This window comes from Labrus bergylta, chromosome 17 (genome assembly GCF_963930695.1).
Source record: "Labrus bergylta chromosome 17, fLabBer1.1, whole genome shotgun sequence".
NCBI lineage: Eukaryota > Metazoa > Chordata > Actinopteri > Labriformes > Labridae > Labrus > Labrus bergylta.
In genome coordinates, this window is record NC_089211.1 from 20,990,885 (window position 1) to 21,014,325 (window position 23,441).

The following is a 23,441-nucleotide window of genomic DNA, read 5'->3' on the forward strand; positions in this document are numbered from 1 at the left end:
ACACATGCATGCTTCTTCTACTCTCTGCCTGGCAGTGCACACAAACCTCTCCTTTATCCAGCTTGCATTTTGATAGACAGCTTAAACATGGGGTGGGGGAAAGTATAATGGATTTCAAACGTCAGACCACCACTAACAATTTTCAATACTTTAATACTTTTAGATACCATGGGCCAGATTTACTAAAGGTTTGCGTGTCCTAAAACGTGTGCAAACTTGATACCACCAGCAAAAAAAGTGCTATCTGATCTACTAACGGCACGCAGTGAGGATTGCGTCTTTCATATGAGCAAAACAACACGCATTGTCCTTTTAGTACGTTTAACTTAATGAATATGCAATATGGGGCGTTTCTGCCCTAACGTGCAAAATACTGGGAGGACAAAATGCAAACAAGTTAAGTTAGTACACGCATTGCGATTTGCCGAACCTGACAAAAATTGCGGTGATTGTGACGGTGTCTGTATTTAACACCTTTGAAAGGAACGTGCTAACTCAGGAGACCAGTGTTACACACAACAGGCTGCTGTTCTTGTAGTTAGGATGAGACATAGGCACAACAAAAGAAGGCATAAAGATCACGTTTTTCCCCACATGTGTTTACATGTTCCAAATGACAGAAAAATAAATGACATGCATTTATTTTTTAATTTGATTCAATATTCTAATCGTTAAGGAAGAGAAACACCAAGATTAAACTACAGGCTATAGTTGCCAAAGCCTACAGCCATAGAAAACTGAACATCCACAGCCTCTGCATTCTAAATAATTTCAACATTGACATTTATTTCTTCCTATTTCCCTCTTTTCGCCAACATTATATTTTAAATTGGGGATTTCCTTTTTCTTGGGTCGCGCGTCTCTCCCACAGCTCGCCCCCTCTGGTGCGCTCCTCTCCATAATGCGCGCTTCACCTCTCTCTAAAGCCCGCTGCTGCTACTCTGTAGGACGCTTGGATTGGGGGACCTCACCACTGTTTGTACACCCGTCTTCGATACCCTTTTCCAGGGCATTTTATGTCCGATCAGACACAGCGCTGGCCAGCTGTCTGGTGCGCAACAACGGCGAGTGTATTGCGCAATGTATGACACTTCATTCTTAAGATTAAGGGAAGAAAAGAGAGGCCCTGTTTAATGCCGATGTTTTCTTATAACCAAAATTGTCTTTGTAATATTCAGATTTATCTCCTATAACTCAAAAGTATTGTGTGTTTATTTGCTTATTTACCTATTTTGCGCTTGCAGTCATCCTGCTTTCTGTCCAAACTCTCCGTGATGTAAACCAATAGAACACGCAAAAGCCTAACTTATACAGTACCGCCTCCACAAGGTTTGCACCTGGTGTCATTGACGCAAATGTTCTTAGTAGATCACCCGCAAAACGCCCACCAACCAAACGTGCAAACTTTTGGAGTGAACACGCAATTTAGTACTCTTTAATTGGGAGCTTAGTAAATCTGGCCCCATGTGTTTTACACTGATACACTCTTTGTTATCTTAATAATAGATAGCATCAAAGAGTTCTGAAGTAAAAAAAAAAAAAAAGAATACAGATCTTCAATCATATATATATTTTTTTTTTTACCAAAAGCTGCCTCGAGAGAAAGAGAGAGAGCAGCAGTGGTCCATTCAAATTCACAGGTTGGAATATACTGATGTTCATTAAGTCTTTTTAAGCGTCTCGTGAAAATGCTTAGTTTATTTTTCTTACAAATGGAGAGCATAGGAGGTGCAGAAACACTAGAAATTGGTAACAAAACGTCGCCTTTTTGTTTGTGTGATTCAGACCGTGTAGGTGTTTGCTCCCAATTTGTGGTAATAAAAAAAAAAAAGAAGTAACCCCTTCTTAGGTGTGTGGAACTTCTATTCTTGTTGAAGTGGTACCAAAACAGGTTAAGATTATAGTTGGCATGGTAACGGCGTATACAATTGTGGTATCCTAACAACACCTGGAGGAAACAAAAGGAGTGAAAGAATGACAGAAGTATACCAAAGTGAAACAAAACACACTGATTCTCTTTTTTTTTTTTTTTTTAAATGCAACATGTGTCCACACAGTGTCAATACAACCGGCCAAAGGGGTAACATTAAAAGGAAAGTGTGGGCATGACTCAGATACTCAAAAACGTTGAAGTCAGCTCCAGTCCCATGAGGGCATTTCAGGTAGCGGTAAGCTAATACAGGTACTCGTGGTAAGAAAATAAACAATAACAGCTGGAGTGGATGGCACTTAAGCCTTGACCTATAGCTTGACTGAGGAGAGCGTGTGACAGCTTGTCGGAGGTTAAATGCTTGCATGCATATTTCATTGCCTCCTAGAGTTCTCTTTATCTCTCTTTCTTTGTTCCATTTTGAGGGGAGCAGAGATGCTAGGCCAAGTGAGTTTGACCAAAGCCACAGTCTGCTGGAACTAATCTGATACACGAGTGCATCTTAAATTTTAACCATCTTGAAACACTCAGCCATCATAATGAAAACAGGTCTGCAGAGCACAGCTCCTACTGATAACTTGACACACGTTCTATGGACATTCGTCTTTATTCCAAACAGGATGGTCCTACAAGACCTCATAGACATCAATGTATGTGTTATATGTCCTTTTCTTTTTTAGATGGACAAGATTTTTTGATGTTGTTCTCAAACCATTTTGCTGATATTTCCCCAGGTCTGTCTTCTGTCAGAAGAAGCAACCACAATTCCTTTTTGTTAGATTTTGTCCCCCCCTCGACACCAAGTCCACACTGGCTCCTCTTTTTGAGTTCAATGTCAGCTAAAGCTCTGGTGCCTTTATTTTCCTCCTTTCCATCTCCCTTATCAGCAGTTACCGCCTTATCAGCCCTGAATATGTGTTAACAGTGTCTCATAAGCAGTGGATGTCAACAGCATGCTGCCTCAGTCAACTTATTCCTGGTGGTCTCACAGGGCCTAGTACGGGAAGAGAACTCGACTCAGTTTTCAGCTTTTGTTCGCTACATGATTTTTGCTTTAGGCAGTTATGGAATAACGTCCACATGTGCATGTATGTTCTAGTTTTATGTAATTGCTTATGCATTTCTTAAATCCCACCGGGTCTAAAAAAAAAAAAAAAAAACTACCTCCAATCCATGAAGCGTATTGCTTTACAGCTTTGTGGAAAGCAAAGAGGTTTTGGAGTGGTGTGCAGACCATATTTTTAAGTGAAGCGAGTTAAGGCAGTGGAACACTAAAGCTTTTTTTTTTTTTTTTTTTTTTTTCTCTTAGATTATTTGGAGGGCTTTTTCCCTTTTTTTTGGTGGGACAGCTCTAGAGATACAGGAATTGTGGTGATTTCATACATGCACAAAAGTCCAGAAAACTTTTGGTTATTTTTGAACGCAAACAGCACAATATTTCACTCCAACTTTCCCAGATTTTTTTTTCTGCCAGTCCCCGAATAACATTTCTGAGCCTCCATCTGTGAGGTGCATGTGTTAACCAGCAAGTCAGGTAGATTTCGGACGCTGCCTGCCTGACATTTTCTTGATATATTCATGAGTGCGTATGTAAAACAGCTTTTGGGATGGGAATGTGTATTATAGTCCATTCCATACATAAAAAAAAACAATCTGCTTTTCTGGCCTTCTCCATATTCTACATCTCTCATATTCTGGCTTCCCCTGGGACCTCATTGGTGAGCACTGCACTCATGTAGGCCCAGAGAAGTGAAGTGTGCCGCAGTTTCCTTTTTCACTTACATGTACTCAGTGGTCTTATTCTGGGTCCACTAAGGTGAAAGGAAAGCCTTACTAAGCAAAGGAAATCTTAAATGGAGACGTTACATGGAGAGCTGCTTGTTTTATATGTCCACCAAATTATATCCATTTCAGTGAAATCGAATTCAGTGGTGAGTGTCGATAATCAAAACATAACTTGATACTTTTCTCCTTCAATGACTAATCCCAAAAGTGCTTTATAACACAGCTGTGCACTTACTGGCAGAGTGTAGACCTACTGTATGCCTCAATGATGGATAGGTGCACAGTCAGCTCTTACTGTCTTTTTTATTAAATGACCATCTTTCTCACCATTACAGAGTGAGATCCAGCTAATAAAACAACGTCTACTGTACATACTTTTTTCCCGATAAGGTTAAGACTGTAAACTTGCAGAGGAGAATATAATACTTCCAACACTGCAATTGATTTTTTTTAAATACTCAGTATTCAGTACATCTGCCACAATCAATTCTGTTCGATTCACAGACACTGCTGTATAACGGTTGCTGCCGTAACTTCTACTTAAAACAAAGAATGGTAACATTATATTGACGGTATGGTATACTTTTTATGATCAACAAAGGGGGAATAGATCGGTGTAGAACTACACATAAAAAAATTGGTTTCTATAAATACATTTCTTGGTAGTCTAATGCAGAGATGGCTGTACCTGATGCCTGTAGCTTCACAGAAAATGATACCCAGCACCAGGAAGGAGAACAGTTGTTCTGTCAGCGAAAAAAATACACTGAAGCCCTCTCTCTCTTCCAAAAAAGCCAAATGAACAAGACTAGGCCGACTTCCCCCCCAAATCGCTGATACAGCCTATGGGAATTACTGTCAGAAACTGAAACCCTTGACCATGACTCCATGTCAGTAAATAGTGCTCGACCCTTATTTCTGTTAGGCTAAAGGAGATATTTGCACCCTGCTGAAAGCCAGTGAGACAAATGGTTTTTTTTTTATGTCCAACAAATTCTGTGCTCGTATGAAGGTGCTTATAAAGCATGCATTCTAGATTGGACTCTAAATGTGTACATGTAAAGCAGTGGACTAGAATTGATATTCTGTATAATATTCCCATTTCATGCTTATCGGTCTGTTTTAGAGCAAATACAACAAAAAAAGTGATAGCTTAATCACTAAATTGGTATTTGCTCTACTGTTAATTTGAGGCCATGTATTCATTGGGATACTGCTAGTAGACATTAGGAAGTTGTGGATCCTTTTTCTTTCTTTTTTTCTGGCACTCAAACATCATTCATATTCACATGAGCAGATGTATCCACAAGAGACATGATGGGAACATATCTGTGGATCTTTGGACCCTAAAAACTCCTGCTGTTTTAATTTAGAGAAAATCTGTGTGAAGAAAAAAATAAACAGAGAGTCCAAGAAATTAAATTCCATCTGATTTCTATTCTTTATTGAATTTCCTTTTCATGACTCCTTTTTGCACATGTTTTCTTTGCCTGTACCGCCAACGGGTGCCAACACACACACACACACACACACACACACACACACACACACACACACACACACACACACACACACACACACACTGTTCCCTTGTTTTTCTCTCCTCCCCTTCACGGCTGGGGAAGCAAATGAGGGGAGAGGAGATCACTGGAGAGGAAACAGGGATTCATCTCAGCTGATTCCCTCTGTGATTTGTTAAATTCGCCATTGTGTTTCAACAGGAAGAGTCAGGTCCAGCTCTTGAGGAAAGCTTTGACAGCAGTGCTTCTGGAAATGTGACGGGCCACATGAGAGGCGAGTGAGAGGTTAGACGGATACAAAGACGTAGACAAAAAGTGCCAGAGAGGAAGAAGAAGGGGTCCTTTTCGGGGGGAAGACAAGGGGGTCCAAAAATGAACAGAGGATGGACAAAAAAGAAAGTGACTGTAAAAGAAGAGGTGGGTTGACAATGGATGCCAGGAAAAGAGGAAGTGGATGATGAACAGCTGATAATGGGAGCCAGAAGGAATACAAAGACACGGGTAAAAAAAAAGAGCATACACTGAAAATATGAGTAGACGGGAAGAAAAGAAGAGAAGAAAGTGATAATAGGAGAAGAAGAGCATGAATGACATTCATAATGTGAGAGTGAGAGACAATAGAGTAAAACGGGACTCAGTGTGAAAGAAGAAAATAATAAACCAGTCAATCAAATGTATAATGATACAGGGGAAAGACACAAACAGTGATGTCAACCACAAGTGGTTTATGTATTGAAGTACATTATGAAAGTTGGAACAAGGCAAGGGTTCAATAGTTGGGTTCCCTCCATAGAACTAATATTCATATTAGGATATAATGGTCCCAGCTACTATAAATCAATCACGGTGGGACATCTTGAAAAGCCGGGGTTTAAGATGTCTGATTACAGGATGTAGAGTGTATAAGCCTGCCATTGGCTGCCAAGTCTGCATGATATCTGTGTGTTAACCTTTTGAAAATTCTATTGCATGCTGTGATGGATTTTAGCTAAGTCTACTGAAGTTTCTACAGAATTCCACGTCAGAGTTCTGACAACTGGGGGCTTTCCTTTTTTTTTTGTGATCCAACATTTATTGGTAATTTTTCAATATGGGAAAGCAGCAATAGAAATACATGAGTTCCAAAAAACAAAACAAAGCATACATTGTGATACCACAGTACCTGCCTCCTAAACAAAAAATATCAAGGGCAAATCTCTAATCCCAAACTGACATTACATCATTTGTAATGGGCCACACTGAAAGCATTGCCATAGGTGTCCTCATAGCACATAATATTTGCTATTGTAGAAGAATTCACCAGAACATTGACAAGGTTTGGAAAGAAAACTTCACAGGACATTACAATAATTGAAGGGTCCTCCAAAAATGGGATAAACTGTAAAGTTTGACAAATACTGTATTGCAGAGTTGTAAAACAAAAGAAGACAAGCATGAGTGCATTTTAGTTTGATGGTGTCTTCTTAGACAAATTCAGATGAAAATATATAGACTAAATAAAACGCATTGAGCGATTTGGAGGAGTTAGAAAAACACAAAAAGCAGACAAACTGCAGGATTCAAACCACTGAGAAAACCATGCTATTTCAGATATTTGTAGTGATACACTTGTGCTTTCTGCTGCCTTTTCACTCTGCTTGTATATTTCAAGGCCTCTGCTGTTTGCAGGGGAGTAGGAATAAAGCGCTATCTATAGCCCGGCACTTGCCATGGGCCAGAATAAAATATGGATGTGTCTCCCCATGCTGCGCCAGCTGAACGTCACCAGTCCAAGATCTGACCTCCAACTGCTCCTGAAAGGATGAAGCTCAAGACCGACACAAACAAATGAGTCCAGGTCACGAGAGTTAAAGAAAGAAAAAGGTCGGACATGTAAGGACGTTTCAAATGGATATATTTTTCTACCTCGAAGGCGCAGAGGATGCTGACTTAAAAAATGTATGGGAGAATTATTCTACGACTAAATTTTTTATCAGGAACAATGCCACTGTGGCGCAAAGTCTATTTCTAGCAGGAAACACCTGAAAACACCTACTGTAAACCCTGTAAGTGCCTTTGAAGTTTGGCAGATCAGCGGCTTTTTATTGTTCAGACATGACTTTTCCACAGTGAAAAAGAAGAGAACAGGGACGACTTTGTGCACACCCGCATGATATCTTCGATCTGCCCGTGACTAACGTGGCTTTGTGAGTTCAATCTTCAATGGTTCTTGGAGCCAGGATTTCATGCCAAACAAAATCCATGCAAAGACATTCTCTCCCCCCACGAGCATGCAAACCTTTGAAGTATGCAGAGCAACAAAGACACGACTGTGACACTATTTGACTAAAAAATGAACCCTTCCCGTAATGCTTTGTTGACCACAATTCTGCTCTTATCTTTGAAAACAATGAGAAAAAAAAAAGTTATCAAGGCAAACTGTTTCCTCAAAAATGCACATACTGTAGCCTATGTATGTTCATATTTACATGATGCTGTGCAATTACATTTTTAGGCAAGGCAAGTTTATTTATATAGCACATTTCAACAACAAGGCAATTCAAAGTGCAAGACATCAAAAGCATCATGACAGAGGAAAGAAAAGAAACATTAAAATAGAAAATGTAAAAATCACTACAACTATTAAATCAGAAAATATGTTCAAATAAAATAATTCAAATTGAATTAATTGAAACAAATAAAGTAAAAATATAAAAAGAGTTAAAAGTTACAGTGCAGAGTTTAAGGCAATTTTCTTCAAAATATTGGATTTTATGCATAGTTTATATAAGTACTAATATTAGTGTTTTGTTATTATGAGAGAGTAGAAAGAAGCCTCAAAAGTATAATCTACATTTGACATATTTTGGTTCATGAAGTCCAATGTGTTAAAAAATGAATCCCCTTTCATCCTGACAAACTGCAGCCCATGTTCAAACTAAGATAACAAAAACAACTTCTCTTAAAGAACACGTCTTTGAAGGAGATTAGGGATTGTTGGTGATCTGACATGTGATGTTGGCAATCAACTCCTCCACCTTCTGCATGTTTAGGGTCATCCCAGCCTTCCCCAATCCGACATTCTTCCTCCCAGGCATTTTCTTTTTAATTTTACCAGACATTGGTAAAAGCATCAAGTGCAGCTCTCTAAAGACTCCAGGTTATATACTCCCTGGCTGAGGAGTCACACCAGCTGCTTTACTTGGGCCAGGACATCGGCAAGGTTTTTTATTGAGCCATGACTGTGGTTTTCATGAGCTGCTTATCCACGATCAGCCCCTAGGATGTTTTCATATTCTTCGGTGAGTCACCCTCCTCACACATTTCACAGAGCTCATGCAGAGAGGCCTCTGACCAAATGGACTCGGCTCAAATGGCATGATTCCAGCTGAGCTCGAAGGGACATCGCCTTAGCAGAAAGCGAAAAATGTCTACCAAGTATTCATCCCATCTTTCTGCCATTTCAGACATAAATTTGTTCAGTGTCTCATTGGACACATTCATCTACACCTCATAAAGATGGGGTCCTTGTCGGTAAGGATATTTTTGTTAACGCCTGATTGAAAACTCTTCGCATGACTGCAGCAAATAGCTAAGTCGTTACCCCGTCTTAAAGGCTAAATGATTTTGAGCACAGCAATATGGGCAAAAACTCCATCTATTTTGCTCCTGGAGCTTCCACTGCTAGGCACTCAAAAATGCACTTGAATGAGGATCTTTTTAACAGAGATGACCACTGGACTGAGCAGACTAGGAGGGTTGATAACTGATTAAAGCGAGGTACACACTGAAGGACAATTGGGACATTTTCGGGCCAGATTTCCCTCTTCTGACAAAAGTTAGCACTGTCCTCATTTTTTGATGCTGTTTAAAGATGATCTTGTCCGATTTTTCCTGGTGTGATGTGTTTAAAGAGTGATCTGATTGTTTTGGATAAACGTCATATCACGTCTTATACACCGGATTTTACGGTAACTGAAAAATCACTCAAGAAGAAAACTACGGATGAAGTCCTGAAGACGATGTAAATATAGTCTGTTCAAGTTTGCGAGCCGAAGGTGAGCAATAAATAGATTTGCTGCAGTTGTTGCGCTCCCTTCTTTAGTTGGCTATTGTTTTATACAAAGTGACAATCCACAGAGCGGGTGCTTGGCTTTCCTCGTTGTTCCACACAAAAATATTGAACACGGGGCCGCCCCGATGTCCTTCCTAGCAGATAGGATCACTCTTAACACACCTCACAACCCAGGAAAAACTGGCAGGTAATCTTAAGAACCATCAATAAATAAGATTGTCGGAAGGCGGAATTGGGCCCAAAATCGTCCCGATTATCTTCTAATGTGTACCCCACTTATAGTTATTCTCAAAAGTACTGTTAATTCTTTCAGAGTGTGATTTTCTTCTTCACATTTATTCTGTTCATAACTCCAGGAATTTAATAAGAGACAGAAAAGGAAACCTTAGAATCCAGATCAATCACTTAGGAAATATTCAACTTTGATTAATCTTTCAGGCATATTAATAACAACGTACAACTCCAGGTTTCTAAACAGTGTTTGCATACTGAGACACTGATGAATCTCATCATGGCGCACAAACTATGTGTAACTTCTGACAGATTCCCAAGACAACAAAATACATTACCAGTTATTTGCAACCGTGCTCCTGCAGAAATTTCCGGCACATGTAGGAGCGGAAATGAAGCAGAAAAGACATTATGCAAATATAATTATGACAGGGTGCCAATTTATCACACGCGGAGATAATTCATCACGCCCAGAAACAATCCAGTTAATTTAATACACTGCAGGCAACAGTATTTTTCTTCCAATTGCACATTGACCAAGGGCAGGGTGAGGTGAACAGCTGCGGAACTAGATTGTCTCCTGGAAAACCCAGAAACTGAAGGCTTCTTTTTGTGTGGGTACAGTTGCTTGGATACAGGCCATTATTACGCTTTATTGTCCGCCTGCATTAATTCAAATCTGTAATATTTAATCGTCTTTCATTTGTGATGGCGTAAGTTCCATCCATCCATTTTCTTCCGCTTAACTGAGGTTGGGGTCGCTGTGGCAGCAGGCGCAGTAAGTCGACCCAGACTTCCCTCTCCATTGATAGCGTAAGATATTAGCGTAAATACAAAATGAAATTGTTTGCCTTGCGTTTTATTCCTGTTTTATTCCTGAACACAAAGAGAAACCCTGAACTTTTAATGGGGTCCAAGCGTGACGTTGTGATGCCTATGATATGATTTTCACAAGATGTTTCTGATGCCTTTAATCCTCCCGCTGTCTTCCCTAAAGTAACTCCATCTCAGCCTTCACAGACCCTGTCTATGTGAACAGTTTGAATAAGCAGCATAATCACTCTAATGAACTTGGAGTCTTTGAAATTCTGGGAGCGCAGGAACGCTGAGGGATCTATTGACCATAACGTGGGTGAGCAGTCCAAACCACATTTCAAAACAGCCTCGTAAAGACGGCTCGTGAGTCGGCACGCGATCGATCCGCAGTTATTGATCCAGCGTGGCCTTGGTGCTTACAAACCCATATACTGGCATGTCTTCTTCTGCTTCCGTTCCTGTGTGTCTCTGACAAAGGCCTCGTGTAGGATCAGATTACTAAGACTCCATTTCTCCGTTTATTTCTATATCTGTGCTATCCCCCCCCCCCTTCCCCACCATCTTCTTCATCATTCTCCTTGTCCTTTCTGCTAAATAACATATTATCAGCTGCCGTACTCTGTACTCTGCAGTTATGTTGTTCTTTTATGCTTTACTTTACGCTCCGTTCAAACTTCCTGGAAAACAAAAATGCACTCAAGATCGCAGAAACTGACAGGCTGTTTCACACTAGAGTTGACAACAAAGAAAAGAATTTCACAAAGAAACTTGACTTAAATGTGTTTTTCCGACTATTTTAAAGCTCTTGTGAGGAACATTTGGTCTGTGTTCATTTTTAACCCCATGTAGACAGAGTAAGCAGTGATTCTAATCTCTTTGCTGATTTTGTCCTGTACATGAGTAAGAAGGGTTTTCTAACATAAAAACCTAAGCCTGCGGGATGCTGCTGGCCAAGCTGTTAGGTCGCCCCCACCATGTATGGAGGCTAGTCTTACAAGCATTAGGTCTGGGTTCAAGTCCAACCTGCGGATCCTTACCGCAGGTTGGACTATCCTTATCAAAAATAGAAGAAAAAAACACAGTTTCTGCAGCTTGCTGTTAATCACTTTGTCTGACACCTACCCCCAAGCAGCCGAGTTAGACACTAAATATAACTATACAGATATAGTCAATCTAGTCTTTTATGATCTAGTTTGCTTTTGTGGGTCATAAAGATACATTTATTTTAATATCAGTCTGTTTCATAGCCAGTTTAAAACTCCTCACAGGAGCTTTAAGTCTCAGTTTGCTTAGGTTAGAAAATGAAAACACAAGTCCTGAACAAACTGTCCAAGTGTTTCCTTTGATTTGTAAGGTTATTTTTTGATTTTGATTGATGATTTATGTAATGAAAGCTTTCAGGCTTTTTTTCCCTCTGATTTTGTTGGACATTCTCTGGTTGACTATACCCACTCAAGGTATTCTCTTCTTGTTTGGATCTACTACTAAACTTTTTTTTTATTTGTCCTGTCTTGTCATACTGTATCTCCTCACCCAGTCTGTCCTTTGTTAATGCACTCGTCAATGAAAGGTGAAAAAAAAAGAAAGGCAAACCGTCTTTAACATGCGGCAGACATGCTCAGTCTTGATCGTCCCGTGATTCACTGGTACATATGCTGCACATTTGTATCCTTAAATCACCTTATTCATCTCACTAAATTGCCCTCATTGACAACACACAACTTTAATGCTTTCCGTTGATAGAGCGAGAAGAAGAATGGGAAGTCTCTGTAATTAACTCCCATCTATTTATCATGGGGAAGGATGACAAGGCTGACTCAGTATTAATCAAAACATTACCCTGAGCTAGCTTGCGCATGCCAAGCTGGCAGCCATTCCTCATCAATGATGTCACATTAGCGATCTAAAGCTCGACACTGGATTATTACTCTCCAGTCTTGAGCTCAATTAGAGCTCAGTAAACACTTGATAAGCTCGGTAATGACAGTGGTCTTGTGGGCGATGAGGAGATGCCTTTCTCATTTCTTGGATGTTGCTTAATTTCTCTTGTGAGCATCCCTCCTGTAATGAAAGATTTTAGGTAAACACAGTGCAGATCATTACAACCGTATAGCTAAAATAGTCTCAGATTTTGGGCTGCCTTTTCTTGCAGTTATAATTGCAAGAAGCATTGAGCTAGTTTACTGGATGATTCATCCTTTTAATGACCCTGCTCTCTTTAGATCTTCTCCCACAGGTCAAAACAAATGGGGATTACCAACCGCCTGGCACTATTATTGTTCTGCTTTAGTTGTTTTATACATTGAATTAAGGTACACTTATTATTTTCTTAAACTGTCTTCTCCCCTGCCCTTTAGTCGAGGCAAAGCAAACAACACGCCAATTTACTGTATAGTTCCTTGGAGTCGAGAGGGAAATCTAAGCATTTTGTTTAGGTTACGTGGAGTAGCTCCACAGGAGGGGGAGGAAGTGAAAAAAATCCTCAGCACTAGCTTAGGATCTTTCACCAACTGTGCGTCTCTGGTTTGTCTAATTTGAAGCATTATTTAGGTACACATTTACGTCTTCGGAGTTGTAAAATCTAAGTATCTCTCCGCAGATTCTCAGCGGGTGGCATGTGGAGCCCAAGGCTTTCTCCGTTTTTACAATGCAATATAAATAACCAGTAATTACATTCAGCAGTGTTTTTTTTTTATAAGCAACATCCTTTCACAGAAAAGAATTAAAGGCACACCAGGAAAGACTGTTAGAGGAAACTTTTTGCTTTCTCTTGAAGCTTTTTTTGTCATCATCAACAGAAGATTTGATTGGATCATTAGCTTCAACAAAACTGTTTAATTGATTTAAAATGAGTCATATAGAACTTTGTTCACCCGTTTCGCCAACTTAACATGCAAATCCCAACTCCAAACTGACCAACTTCCACACTGGTATAAAAACATGGATGCAAGCCAGCTTCCTTCAATTCATCTGTGCCATATCAGACGGCCCCGAATCCCTCACCAAAACTGAAACTTCTACCTTGCCATCGACCGCTCCACTCTGTTTCCATCACCACAACCCTTGAGTCATTTTTGACAGCAACTTCCCTTTTAAACCAGAACTGCCTTCTTCCATCTTAAAAACATTGTCTCCACCCAATTCTCTCTTTCTCCTCTGCCGAAACTCTGATCTATGCATCCTTCACATCCATAATCGACTACTGCAATAGCGTGCTGTATGATTTATCACCTAAAGTACTCAATAAATTCCAATACATCCAGAACTCCCACACCCATTACCACATAACCCCTGTCCTCCCAAACCTGCACCGGCTCCCACTTCCACAACGCATCAAATTCAAAGTCCTCCTACTAACTTACAAAGCCCCCCATAGCATCTTCCTACCTCACTGAGCTACTCCTCCCCTCTTCTGCAATCCCCGCTGCTCTGATATCAACCTTCTCTCTCCGTCACTCTACATCAAGAACCAAACCTGGGGTACACAGCCCTCGTCCATATCTGCTCCCTCCCTCTGGAACTCTCTCCTGAAACAAATCTGCAACTGTACCGGTCTGACAAGAAATTCAAATCACTGATGAAAACACACCTTTTCAGAGCTGCTTTAAACTGCTGATGATGCTGTTTTTTAACCAACGTTTTCACGTGTTTGGCTTTCCTTTAAAAATAGGATTTCGTAAAACGTCTTTGAGTATTTTGAAAAAACCCTATCTTGCATGCTTAGAACTCAAGTAAACATATGTCACACTGAAGATGTTCTCTCCAGAGTCCAGACTTTGTACAGCTATCATCAAACCTTGAAATTGATTTTGTTCTTCAGTCAGTGCGTTCCAAGTAGAACAATGCGACCTTGAACATCTCAATCAGAAACACAAATGTCAGCGCCAGAAAAGAAGAATTATTTTCAGTAGACAAAGATGAACTCAGGCAGCTAAACTGATGTGCTGCTTAAATGGCATCAGAGTGAGTGTTAGAGAGGGCTGTTGGGAGTTATTTTGCATGGCAAATGGGTGAATTGTTTCTTATTACTGTGAGTACTGGTTCAAGGCCCCAGTCAAGACAGCTCTGGCACTGTGTGAGCAGTGTATTGGTGTGAAGTAGTGACGCGATCACATTTGAAGCTGTTTATCAGTATTGCATTTCTCTGTGTTGCATTCATCCAATATGAAACTAGCAATTTTAGCCCAGTCCCTGCATATTTGTGAATATACTTAAAACAAACCGCAGACCAACAGATTTGCTTCGTACAAAAATAGAAGATTTTCAATGTGGCTACTTTAAAAAAAGTTTTAATAACGTGTCCAGTGATCCAGCCAGCAACCATTGGAACAATGGCAGCCAAGTAGAAATGTAATGGTTTTACAGTCAGTGATAATGCCCTACAATATACTCCCATTGGCATGTATTCTCCAGATACACATTGAGCCTGGGGCCGGGCCCATTTCATCTCAGAGGGATGTTGTTGACCATGTACAACATTGCAATAGCAGCATTAGCCATGTATCCCCATTTGCCATCAGCTCTAGTCCCTGCTGCTGTGATATTGTCAGTTGTGTCTGTTTATATAAATATAAAGCATTTTGTGGCATATTAAAAAAAACAAAAAAACAGCTCAACAGTATATTGTTACGCCATTTATCATTTGACCTGAAGCACGTCACACTGCTACTTTTCTGTTGTTGGATTCAAATGAAAAATCCACCAATTTCCTCTTTTCCCATGACTAATTTACAATAAAAGTCTGCCTGATATCACCATCAGTAGTCAGATAACGGTTGTGCATGTGGAGTCGGAGACACTGCTGTTGGCATGATTTATGTGTGTGAATTTAAAATGAGTGTATTTCCGCTATCAGTGGCATCCGCACTTTAAACCTTGGGCCAAATAAATTACAGATAATAATAAGAGATGTTCCGTTGACCGTTTATTTTGAGCGGCTACACCTGCAACACACGCATGACGAAGTGAGTCACAGGCAGCCTGAGACGACGAGCTTTGCGTTATCACATGTTACTCTCACTGGGCTCGTCATGCAAACCGAACATATTGTATGCATGTACTTAAGTGTACCATTATTGAAAGCAAAACATTGCATTAAAGTGTTACTGACTGGCTTTACCTCTCAGTATATGAAAGACATGCAAATCAGCTACACAACAGTGAGAACTCTCAGGTCCACAGCTCCTCTCTGACCATCCCATGAGCACACTCTAAAGAAGGGAGGCTTTCAGTTTTTATGCCTCAAGTGGATGGAACTTCCTGCCTGATGTCCTGAGAGGGGCCTTTAAAAAGCAGATTAAAAACCTTTATTTTTGTATCCGTTTTAAATGTGTTTTATCTTGCCCCTTCAATTTTTTTTGTACGTGCATATGGGAGAGTATGTATGCATTTATGTGTCCATGCATGCATGAATATATGTATGTATGTAGGTATGAGCACTGCTGTTGTGATTGTTTTGTCAGCTGATGCAAAGAAGATAATGTTGCCCTGTGTATGAAATTTGCAATATGAATACATTTTGACTTGACTTAAACTTGTAAAACACTACTTAGCTTGTGTTCATCTGCTACTGCATGTTTACAATGAAGCACAGTGTTGCCAACATGATTAGTTCTTAATAGTAAAGGTTGTTGTTGGTTGAAGTTAACATTCTTAAAATTGCTGATGGTTCAGTACTTTGATATTTGTGCGTTACATTTCAATATCATGAGTTATTCAAACCATAAAATATCTCTTAATTTTGTAATTTGATACTAGCTAAAAAGTACCAACCCTTAAAAAAAACTGTAGGTCTTTATTCATATGTTTAACACTGCAAAAAACTGAGAGAGCAGACAAAGAGCAGTGGAGATGACCGTCTCAGTGGCACAAATACATTGGCAACCTTGCAATACTGAACCAATGCCAATGTATTTGTACATTGTATACAGTGGGCAGAAGTTTGCTTGCAATTTTGGGAATTAAAACAATACGTTTCCCAATAATGCGTGCTTTGGACTTGTATTCTTGTTGCTATGGTATCAAAACAGGTAGACATATTTGTTGATTTTTACTAGTACCGTATCAAAATGTAAGATTCTGGTGTCGTGACAACCCTACAAGAATGTAGGATGACTCAAAGTCATGACAGGATTTGACCGAGCAACACATGCTACAGGCAGGAATGTTATCACGAGGAGGTGTAGCTTGCTGCTTTTTGGAGAGGTATGTGTGATGTTGATAGCTGATCCCTGAGGACTAACAAGATTTTCAGCATGGAGCAAAGGGTTTTTCTGCTCCTGATTTACAGCCTCCATGCTGCCCAATGCATTCCCAAAGCCACGGGAATCCAGCTGAATAGTGAAATTGACAAGCCTCATTTGTTTGGTTGTCTGTGTAACAAAAAGCCAATGCCATGCACAGCCCTGTGAGGCATATCCACAATCCCTCGGGGTAATACTATTTAGTTCAGTTGAATGGGGGGTTATCTGTCAGCAAGGACAGACAGATAAAGGATGACTGGTGTTTGGAGACTTCTGGGATGCCAAACAGGTGGGACAGGAGTTAATCAAGCATGTATTCAAATGTCTCACACAGATTGGGCAGAGGCTTCAAATTACATTGTTTTTGTTCTTTCTTCCAGGAAATGCCACATTGTTTGAAGGATGATGATATAAGGGCATGTCAAGAGCTGTGTGACAAAAATAAAACATACTATTATATCTTGTTGTCACATTAATTAACCATTTTAAACTAAAGCGTCCCAGTGTAACAAATTGCACTTGACTGCATATCCCCCCTCACCATATTCAGTTTGACCCCTGAAGTAACCTATCAAATCACTATCCATCTCTATAACATAGAGATGGACCTCAAACTGAGCTTGTCAAGGACCCAATAGAAAACGCAAACTCGGCCTGGGAAGATGTCAATCAAACAGAAACCCTACTGTAGGCTCCATTATTCACATTTCAATCCCCTTTTCTTTCTCATAATTTCCCAGTTTGGGATTGATTGAGTCCATTCATCTATCCCTCCATCCATCCAGCCATTCATCCATCCATCTGTCGGTCTGGCTTACTGTCTGTCCGTCCATCCATCCATCCATCCATCCATCCATCCATTAGTCCATCAATCTATCTATCCATCAAACCATCCATCCATCCATTAGTCCACTTCAGCCTGTGTGTGTGTTGCATGACTTACTGAGTGTAAAAACAGAGATTTCCCCTAACGGGGATCAATAAATGTAAATCTTAATCTTAATCTTATCTTTCATGTGTCTGTCTGTACATTAGTATACATACATGTGGTATAGTCCATAAATTGCATTGTATGTTTGATGTAATGTGTTGCTGCTAATTACCACTTTGCTTGGCTCCCTTTTTTGAACCATTTGGCATCATTTGTGACCTTTTTGTTGTCCGGAAATAATGGCATCATTAGGTGATTATCCCAAGAGGCAGGCCTGCACAGCGAGAGCCTTGACCTCTATGCCCTCGCTGCTTTACTGTATTTTTTCCTCTTCTCTAATCCTAGCGTTCTCCCTTCCGCTTGGGAACAGATCACAAATTAACCTTCATCTCTTATCCTTGTTGCATAATTTCCTGTTAAATGAAGACTGCATTATTATCAACCATGGCAATATTTGGTTGGAGGGCTTTGAATGCAAATGGGGTTGTTTGATTTAAAGAATGAAATAGCCAACCAGCAAGAACAAAAACGTTACAGTATCAATAAAGTAATGATCTTTGTACAATGGAACAAAAAAAGTTCTTATTTAGTTAGTTAAATGACTTTCATTTTGCAGCCTAAAACATAACTCCATTGCAAGGTCAGCACTAATAAGGCAGGTTACTGCATACATTTTAGTGTTTGCTTATCCCTTAGTTAATCTGTATGCATGTTAAAAACTGGAAAATCAAAGAATTCATAAAAAGGCACAAAATTAGGGTGAGACTAATAAATATTTAAATTTAAGATTCATATCAGTGACAGTCAGATAGAATAAAAAGTGTTTCAAAATAAAATGTAACACATTTTTCAACCATTGTAATAAATGGTACAGTGTGGATTTTAGAGTTAGTGGGGCCGTAGGCAAAAATTAATTGGGGGGCCCTCCAACCAGGGTTCATCACCATTATTTCTGCCAGTGTCCCAATGTTTACTCCTATTCGTCTGTCTCCGTTTTCTCTCCTATAGGCAGATAGTTCCTCTTCATTTTTTTTTGTTTAGTTTAATTGACAAACTTTGGATTTCACAGGATATAATGCATGCAATGCTCAGCATAGCAATGTGAGTGAGTGCTATCAGATGGGGCCCCCTTAGGAAGGTTTCCTACTGTCATTGCAAAATGTGCACATTTTTGGCCTCTGATTTGGTTCTAAGTTTGTGAGCCCTCAGGGGCCCCCTACTGGTGTGGAGACCCAAGCAGTTGCCTGCCATGCCTGTTGACAAGCAGCGCCTCTGATTGTAAGTGTTTATTTTATTATTTAATAAAATAATAAAGTCTTGGTTTTACTATTTTCAAGCGTGGATCCTCAATGTACTTGAATGAAGAAGAAACACTGTAATAAAAACTTAAAAGAACAGAAACATGTATTGTACATGTATTCATTTCTATTTATTTTTATCAAGCAATGTATAGTTGACTTCAGACAACTGTCATAATAAAGATATGTAAAGTGATAAATACTAAGAGTCTAAGACGGCATGCTTACCCATTTCGCAAACCTCACCTATGAATAATTCAGTATGACATGAACCAGGGCACCCTCCGACTCTGCCAGAAACCCTTTAATTATTGAAGACTGACTGTGCAGAGGAGCACCCCAGGTTCAACAGGATGTGATATCAACAAATGCAACACAGCCTGAGATTATTACGTTTGGATGACTTGTGTCGAGAATCTCTTCAGCGAACAATTTAAAAGGTTTCACTCACGGAAATGTATCATTTTAGCCCTTGCTTGGAGACCCCTTACTGCGTTAAGTACAGTTCAACAGGCCACCTGCGGGTATGCACCCCCTGAGAAAAGAGACAAAACTGAGCACCTCAGTTTTCAACTGTCCGCCTACTAAATGCCAAGCAAATGATTCAGCTAAAAAATACTCCCTCCAATCAACTCAGCATTTAGTTTATTCAATTTAAATTAACAAGATAATTCTTCTCAAGTTTTCATCATTCACTAATTAGTTTTTATGCCAACAAGTTTATAATTTAAAGTTTTCTATGCAGACCCACGTTATCAGTGCTTCTAGTGCAGACACAAGCAGGAAATGGGCCCAGCTTACCTTGGGAGCTGCTGATCAAATTTCTACATCACTATTATTCAGCCTGCACCTCCATCACTGTCTAGTTTGAATCAGGCACAAAACAAGACAGGAACTGACAAAAACAGACTGTCAAGGACTGCAAAATGAATCACTGCTGCCAACCTGCACTCTATCCAGGACTAATACATGTCAAGAGTCAGGGAACTTGCAAAAAACATCACTGCGGATTCTTTGCACCCTTGAAACAACCCTCTCTTCTTTTGTAGGGAGTACAGACGACTGTATAACAACCAGACACAGCAACAGTTTCTTTCCACAGGCTGTTGCTCTGATGAACAGTTAACAGCAGTCAGAGTGTCTGGAGCAATACCTGGGCAAAAATAATTGGACATGTTAAAGCCAAATTTCATTCATCTCGAATTTACTCTTTCATTTCTATTCTGTTTGTGGTTTGTGCACGTAAGACGCAGCAGTAAATGCTGTGAATTGTCACATGACAAATAAATAAACTCATATTTTGCTAATAAGACTGTGAAAAGTAAAGATGTGTCTCAGTCGATGGTAGTATTCTAAAAATCTAATTTCAGACTTTTTGAAGGACCGAAGGGAACCGTGTAATCTCCTGAGGATGAAATTTTCAAATATTTGAATAGTCATTTATTTCTAAAAAATCTGAGTGTTCAATCAACTTCTCTGACATTTTTCTAATTGTTTGTACCTGACCTTGTGGTAATGCGATGCCACTGATCATTTACTAACCACATTGTTAACTAACTAAATGATCAATTAATTTAACGTTTCTTATGTCAAAATTACAGCGATTGTGATGCCAAATCTGTTAGCCTGTTATTATTGCAAGTGAATATCGAACCACAACTGCTTGTGGCCCCAGACCAGTAGGGGGGCCCTTGAGGGCTCATGAAACTTAAACCAAAGCAGTGGCCCTTAATGTGCAAATTTTGCAACGACAGTAGGAAACCTCCCTAAGGGGGGAACCATCTGACAGCACTCATTGTCATTGTCCTTCAATTATCGCTGTGAAAACAAAAGTTTGACTATGAAAGTCAACAAAGAAACATGAAGAGGAGTCATCCGTCTACAGGAGAGAAAAAAGAGGAAGAGGAGTAAGCGTCAGCTGGCAGACGCGATGGTGATGCACCCTGGTTTTAGGGCCCCCTCAGTTGATTCTTGCCTAGGGCCCTAACAGACTCAAGAATCACCACTAGTTTCTGTGTATTTTCATTGAGAGGGATGTAAAACGTAAGACTTTGTATATGTACACATACCTGTCCAATACAGCGGATCCTGACTCTGACTCAGGTACTGATTCTGACACAGGTCATTCTTGATAACATGACTCACAGAACACAGGCTCCTTATCTCACAAACAGTGTGAAGTTAAGAAGTGAGTCACCCAAAAGTGCTTATTCGCGACAAAATGTAAGCAATACATGCTGTGCTACAGTATCAGGAACATGGGTGGGCTGGCCAGAGCCAAAGTGAACTGTCCAAGCTGGTCCATCTGGGGAGCTGGCACTGAGAGCCTTAACGGATGTACAAATCATGCTTGCAAAAGCAGGACAACTACCACTGAGCGCAACAGATTTTCTATGGCAGGAAGTGTATGCTGCAGAGTGATTGAGACAAAACCAGCATCATGCTGTTAATCCTCCAGCTATCACATTATCAATCTCCATTATGTGCACACTGTGATCTGCATTTCCATTATTCTAAATTGTTCATAAAGGATAATGTATTTAGACGAGCGACTTACCTCGTTTATCAAAATTATGCTTGATCTCATTTTGGTTGCACATCATGTCAGTGTGTCCTCCGATGCCAATATTAACTCCATAGTCTTCCTGGCACTTCCCATCATTCAGCTTGTTGTGGAGCTGGTTGGGCGTGGAGTTATGAGAGTGTCCACCGGGGTCCTCCTCGTCGCAGTCGTAGTCATCCAGAATGGGGGTCTCGCGGATCGGCATGCCGATGACGGAGCTCCCATGCTGGTGCGTCCCTCTAGAGCCGCGGTAGCTGTCCCTACCCTGGGGCCCCAGCAGCACAGAGGGAATGTAGTGGATCTCGTGGGTCGCCTCGGTGCTGGCGCTCTTCTGGGGGATCCGGCGACGCTTGCACCACCGGTGGCGGGTGTACAGGACGAGGGTGAAGAGGAGAATTAGGAGGAGGAGGGCGATGAGGCCACCCTGTGGGGGAAACAAAAGCAGGAATAAAGATTGTGAGGTAGGGAGGCACAACAATTTGATGATCAGACTTAATTGTTAACGTCAATATTTCATGTAGTGCAAAATAACACATGCACGTAATAGAAAATGGACTCCACCTCGAACAATAACAATTATAATCACGGCTCTAGCGCCAGTTATATTAGGTTGAATGCCAATTAGCACCATTTGCCAGCTTTTGAAGAGCTTTGGCAATCAGCACTTCAATATGTGAGAGTAATGTGAGGCAGCTAACAGAGGCCTACAGAGACAAAAATCATTTTGTGCTCAAACTGGAGAGATATGCACTTTTTCAAATATAATTATCCAATATGGAAAACCAGAACAATAGTGAATATTGATAACCCAGCAGAGCAGGGCAGACGTACTCCGACACAAACACTTGAAGGAATCTTGGTGTTCATGCGTTACTTTTAACGACAGCTGTCCTGTTCTATCGGAAAGGTATCCTTAAATGACTTCTTTCCCTGATTTCCGACTCTATCCACTATCCTATCTCTACAATAAATGTCTCTACATTTCTGCAGTGCATCCATAAGAGTGTCTTTTCTTGTCTTTCTTTCAAAGCAATTTATGGATGCTTGCTGAAAAGGGACATCAGAGATACTGATATCCCAGGAACGTGTCAGTCACAATAAATCAAAAAAACCTCTTCACATCTGGTTGTTTAGATTCAGGGGAGATATAACTCCCCTGAATAGGCCTCCTCTTCAACCATCCCATATCCCTCTGGTGAGGCTCCTTTCTGGGTTTCTCTCATAGAGAAAGAGCAGACTCAAGTTTGATCAAATCAACAAACAAATGTCAGACAAGTACATTTTCCAGAAGCTTGATAAATACTAATAGGTCTGCTTTAAAATGTAATAAAGTTTCTAAGCAGTATTATAAGTGACATGTAATAGCGTTTAAAGTTAAAATCATCTTTAATTAATTGTTGTGCTATTTTTAGACTCTTTGAAGGGAGGAGGGGAGCTGCTGAGGATCTGAAGTATTTCCGTAATTTTTAAGGACAACAGAGAACACGAGTGGAACACAGGACAGCCCTGTGGTTGGACGGCATTAGGAAGTCATTTAGGGAGGAAAATAAAATTGCAGTGGAGCGCAATTTTGGAGCTCCGGTTCTCAAAATCAGCATTTAATCAGCATATTATCAAAAGTCAAAAATTAGGACCCTGCAAAAAATACAGATATAAAATGGACACTTTTGTTTGTATAGATTTTGGCACCCCCAGTGGACAAAAAGGCACCTCTAATCGCTTTGCTGATTTTGTCCTATACGTGAGTAAGCTGTTTTTTTTTTTCCCAACCTTCTTCATTTTATGAGTCAAATGTGTCAGTAATAAAGAATCTTTTAAATAAAATAAAAAGCATTTTCTACAGTGTACAGTTACTAACTTGATATGACACTTACCCTGTGGCACTGGTTTCAGCCATTAATCATGACCATAGAAATGATCTACCTTCTCGCTGACGACGTTGTTTGTGTTAGTAGGTCATACAGAGGCATGAGAATTTATTTCAGCCTGTTTCATGAACAGAAAAAAATTCTTCAGAGGAGCTTTAATATAATCAAACAATGCTTTAACTGTACAGCTACTTGTAGGCGTT

At 40.1% G+C, this 23,441-nt stretch overlaps 1 protein-coding gene across 1 annotated transcript in view; it reads right to left on the reverse strand.

The window, feature by feature from the left end:
* The window catches only part of LOC109987349 (astrotactin-2), a 309,847-nt gene that overhangs the window by 189,356 nt on the left and 97,050 nt on the right, over window positions 1-23,441 (reverse strand). Inside the window, exon 3 of the mRNA XM_065965428.1 lies at window positions 21,365-21,794. Within this exon, the coding sequence (XP_065821500.1) occupies window positions 21,365-21,794 (430 nt within the window). The remainder of the gene's footprint in view (window positions 1-21,364; window positions 21,795-23,441) is intronic.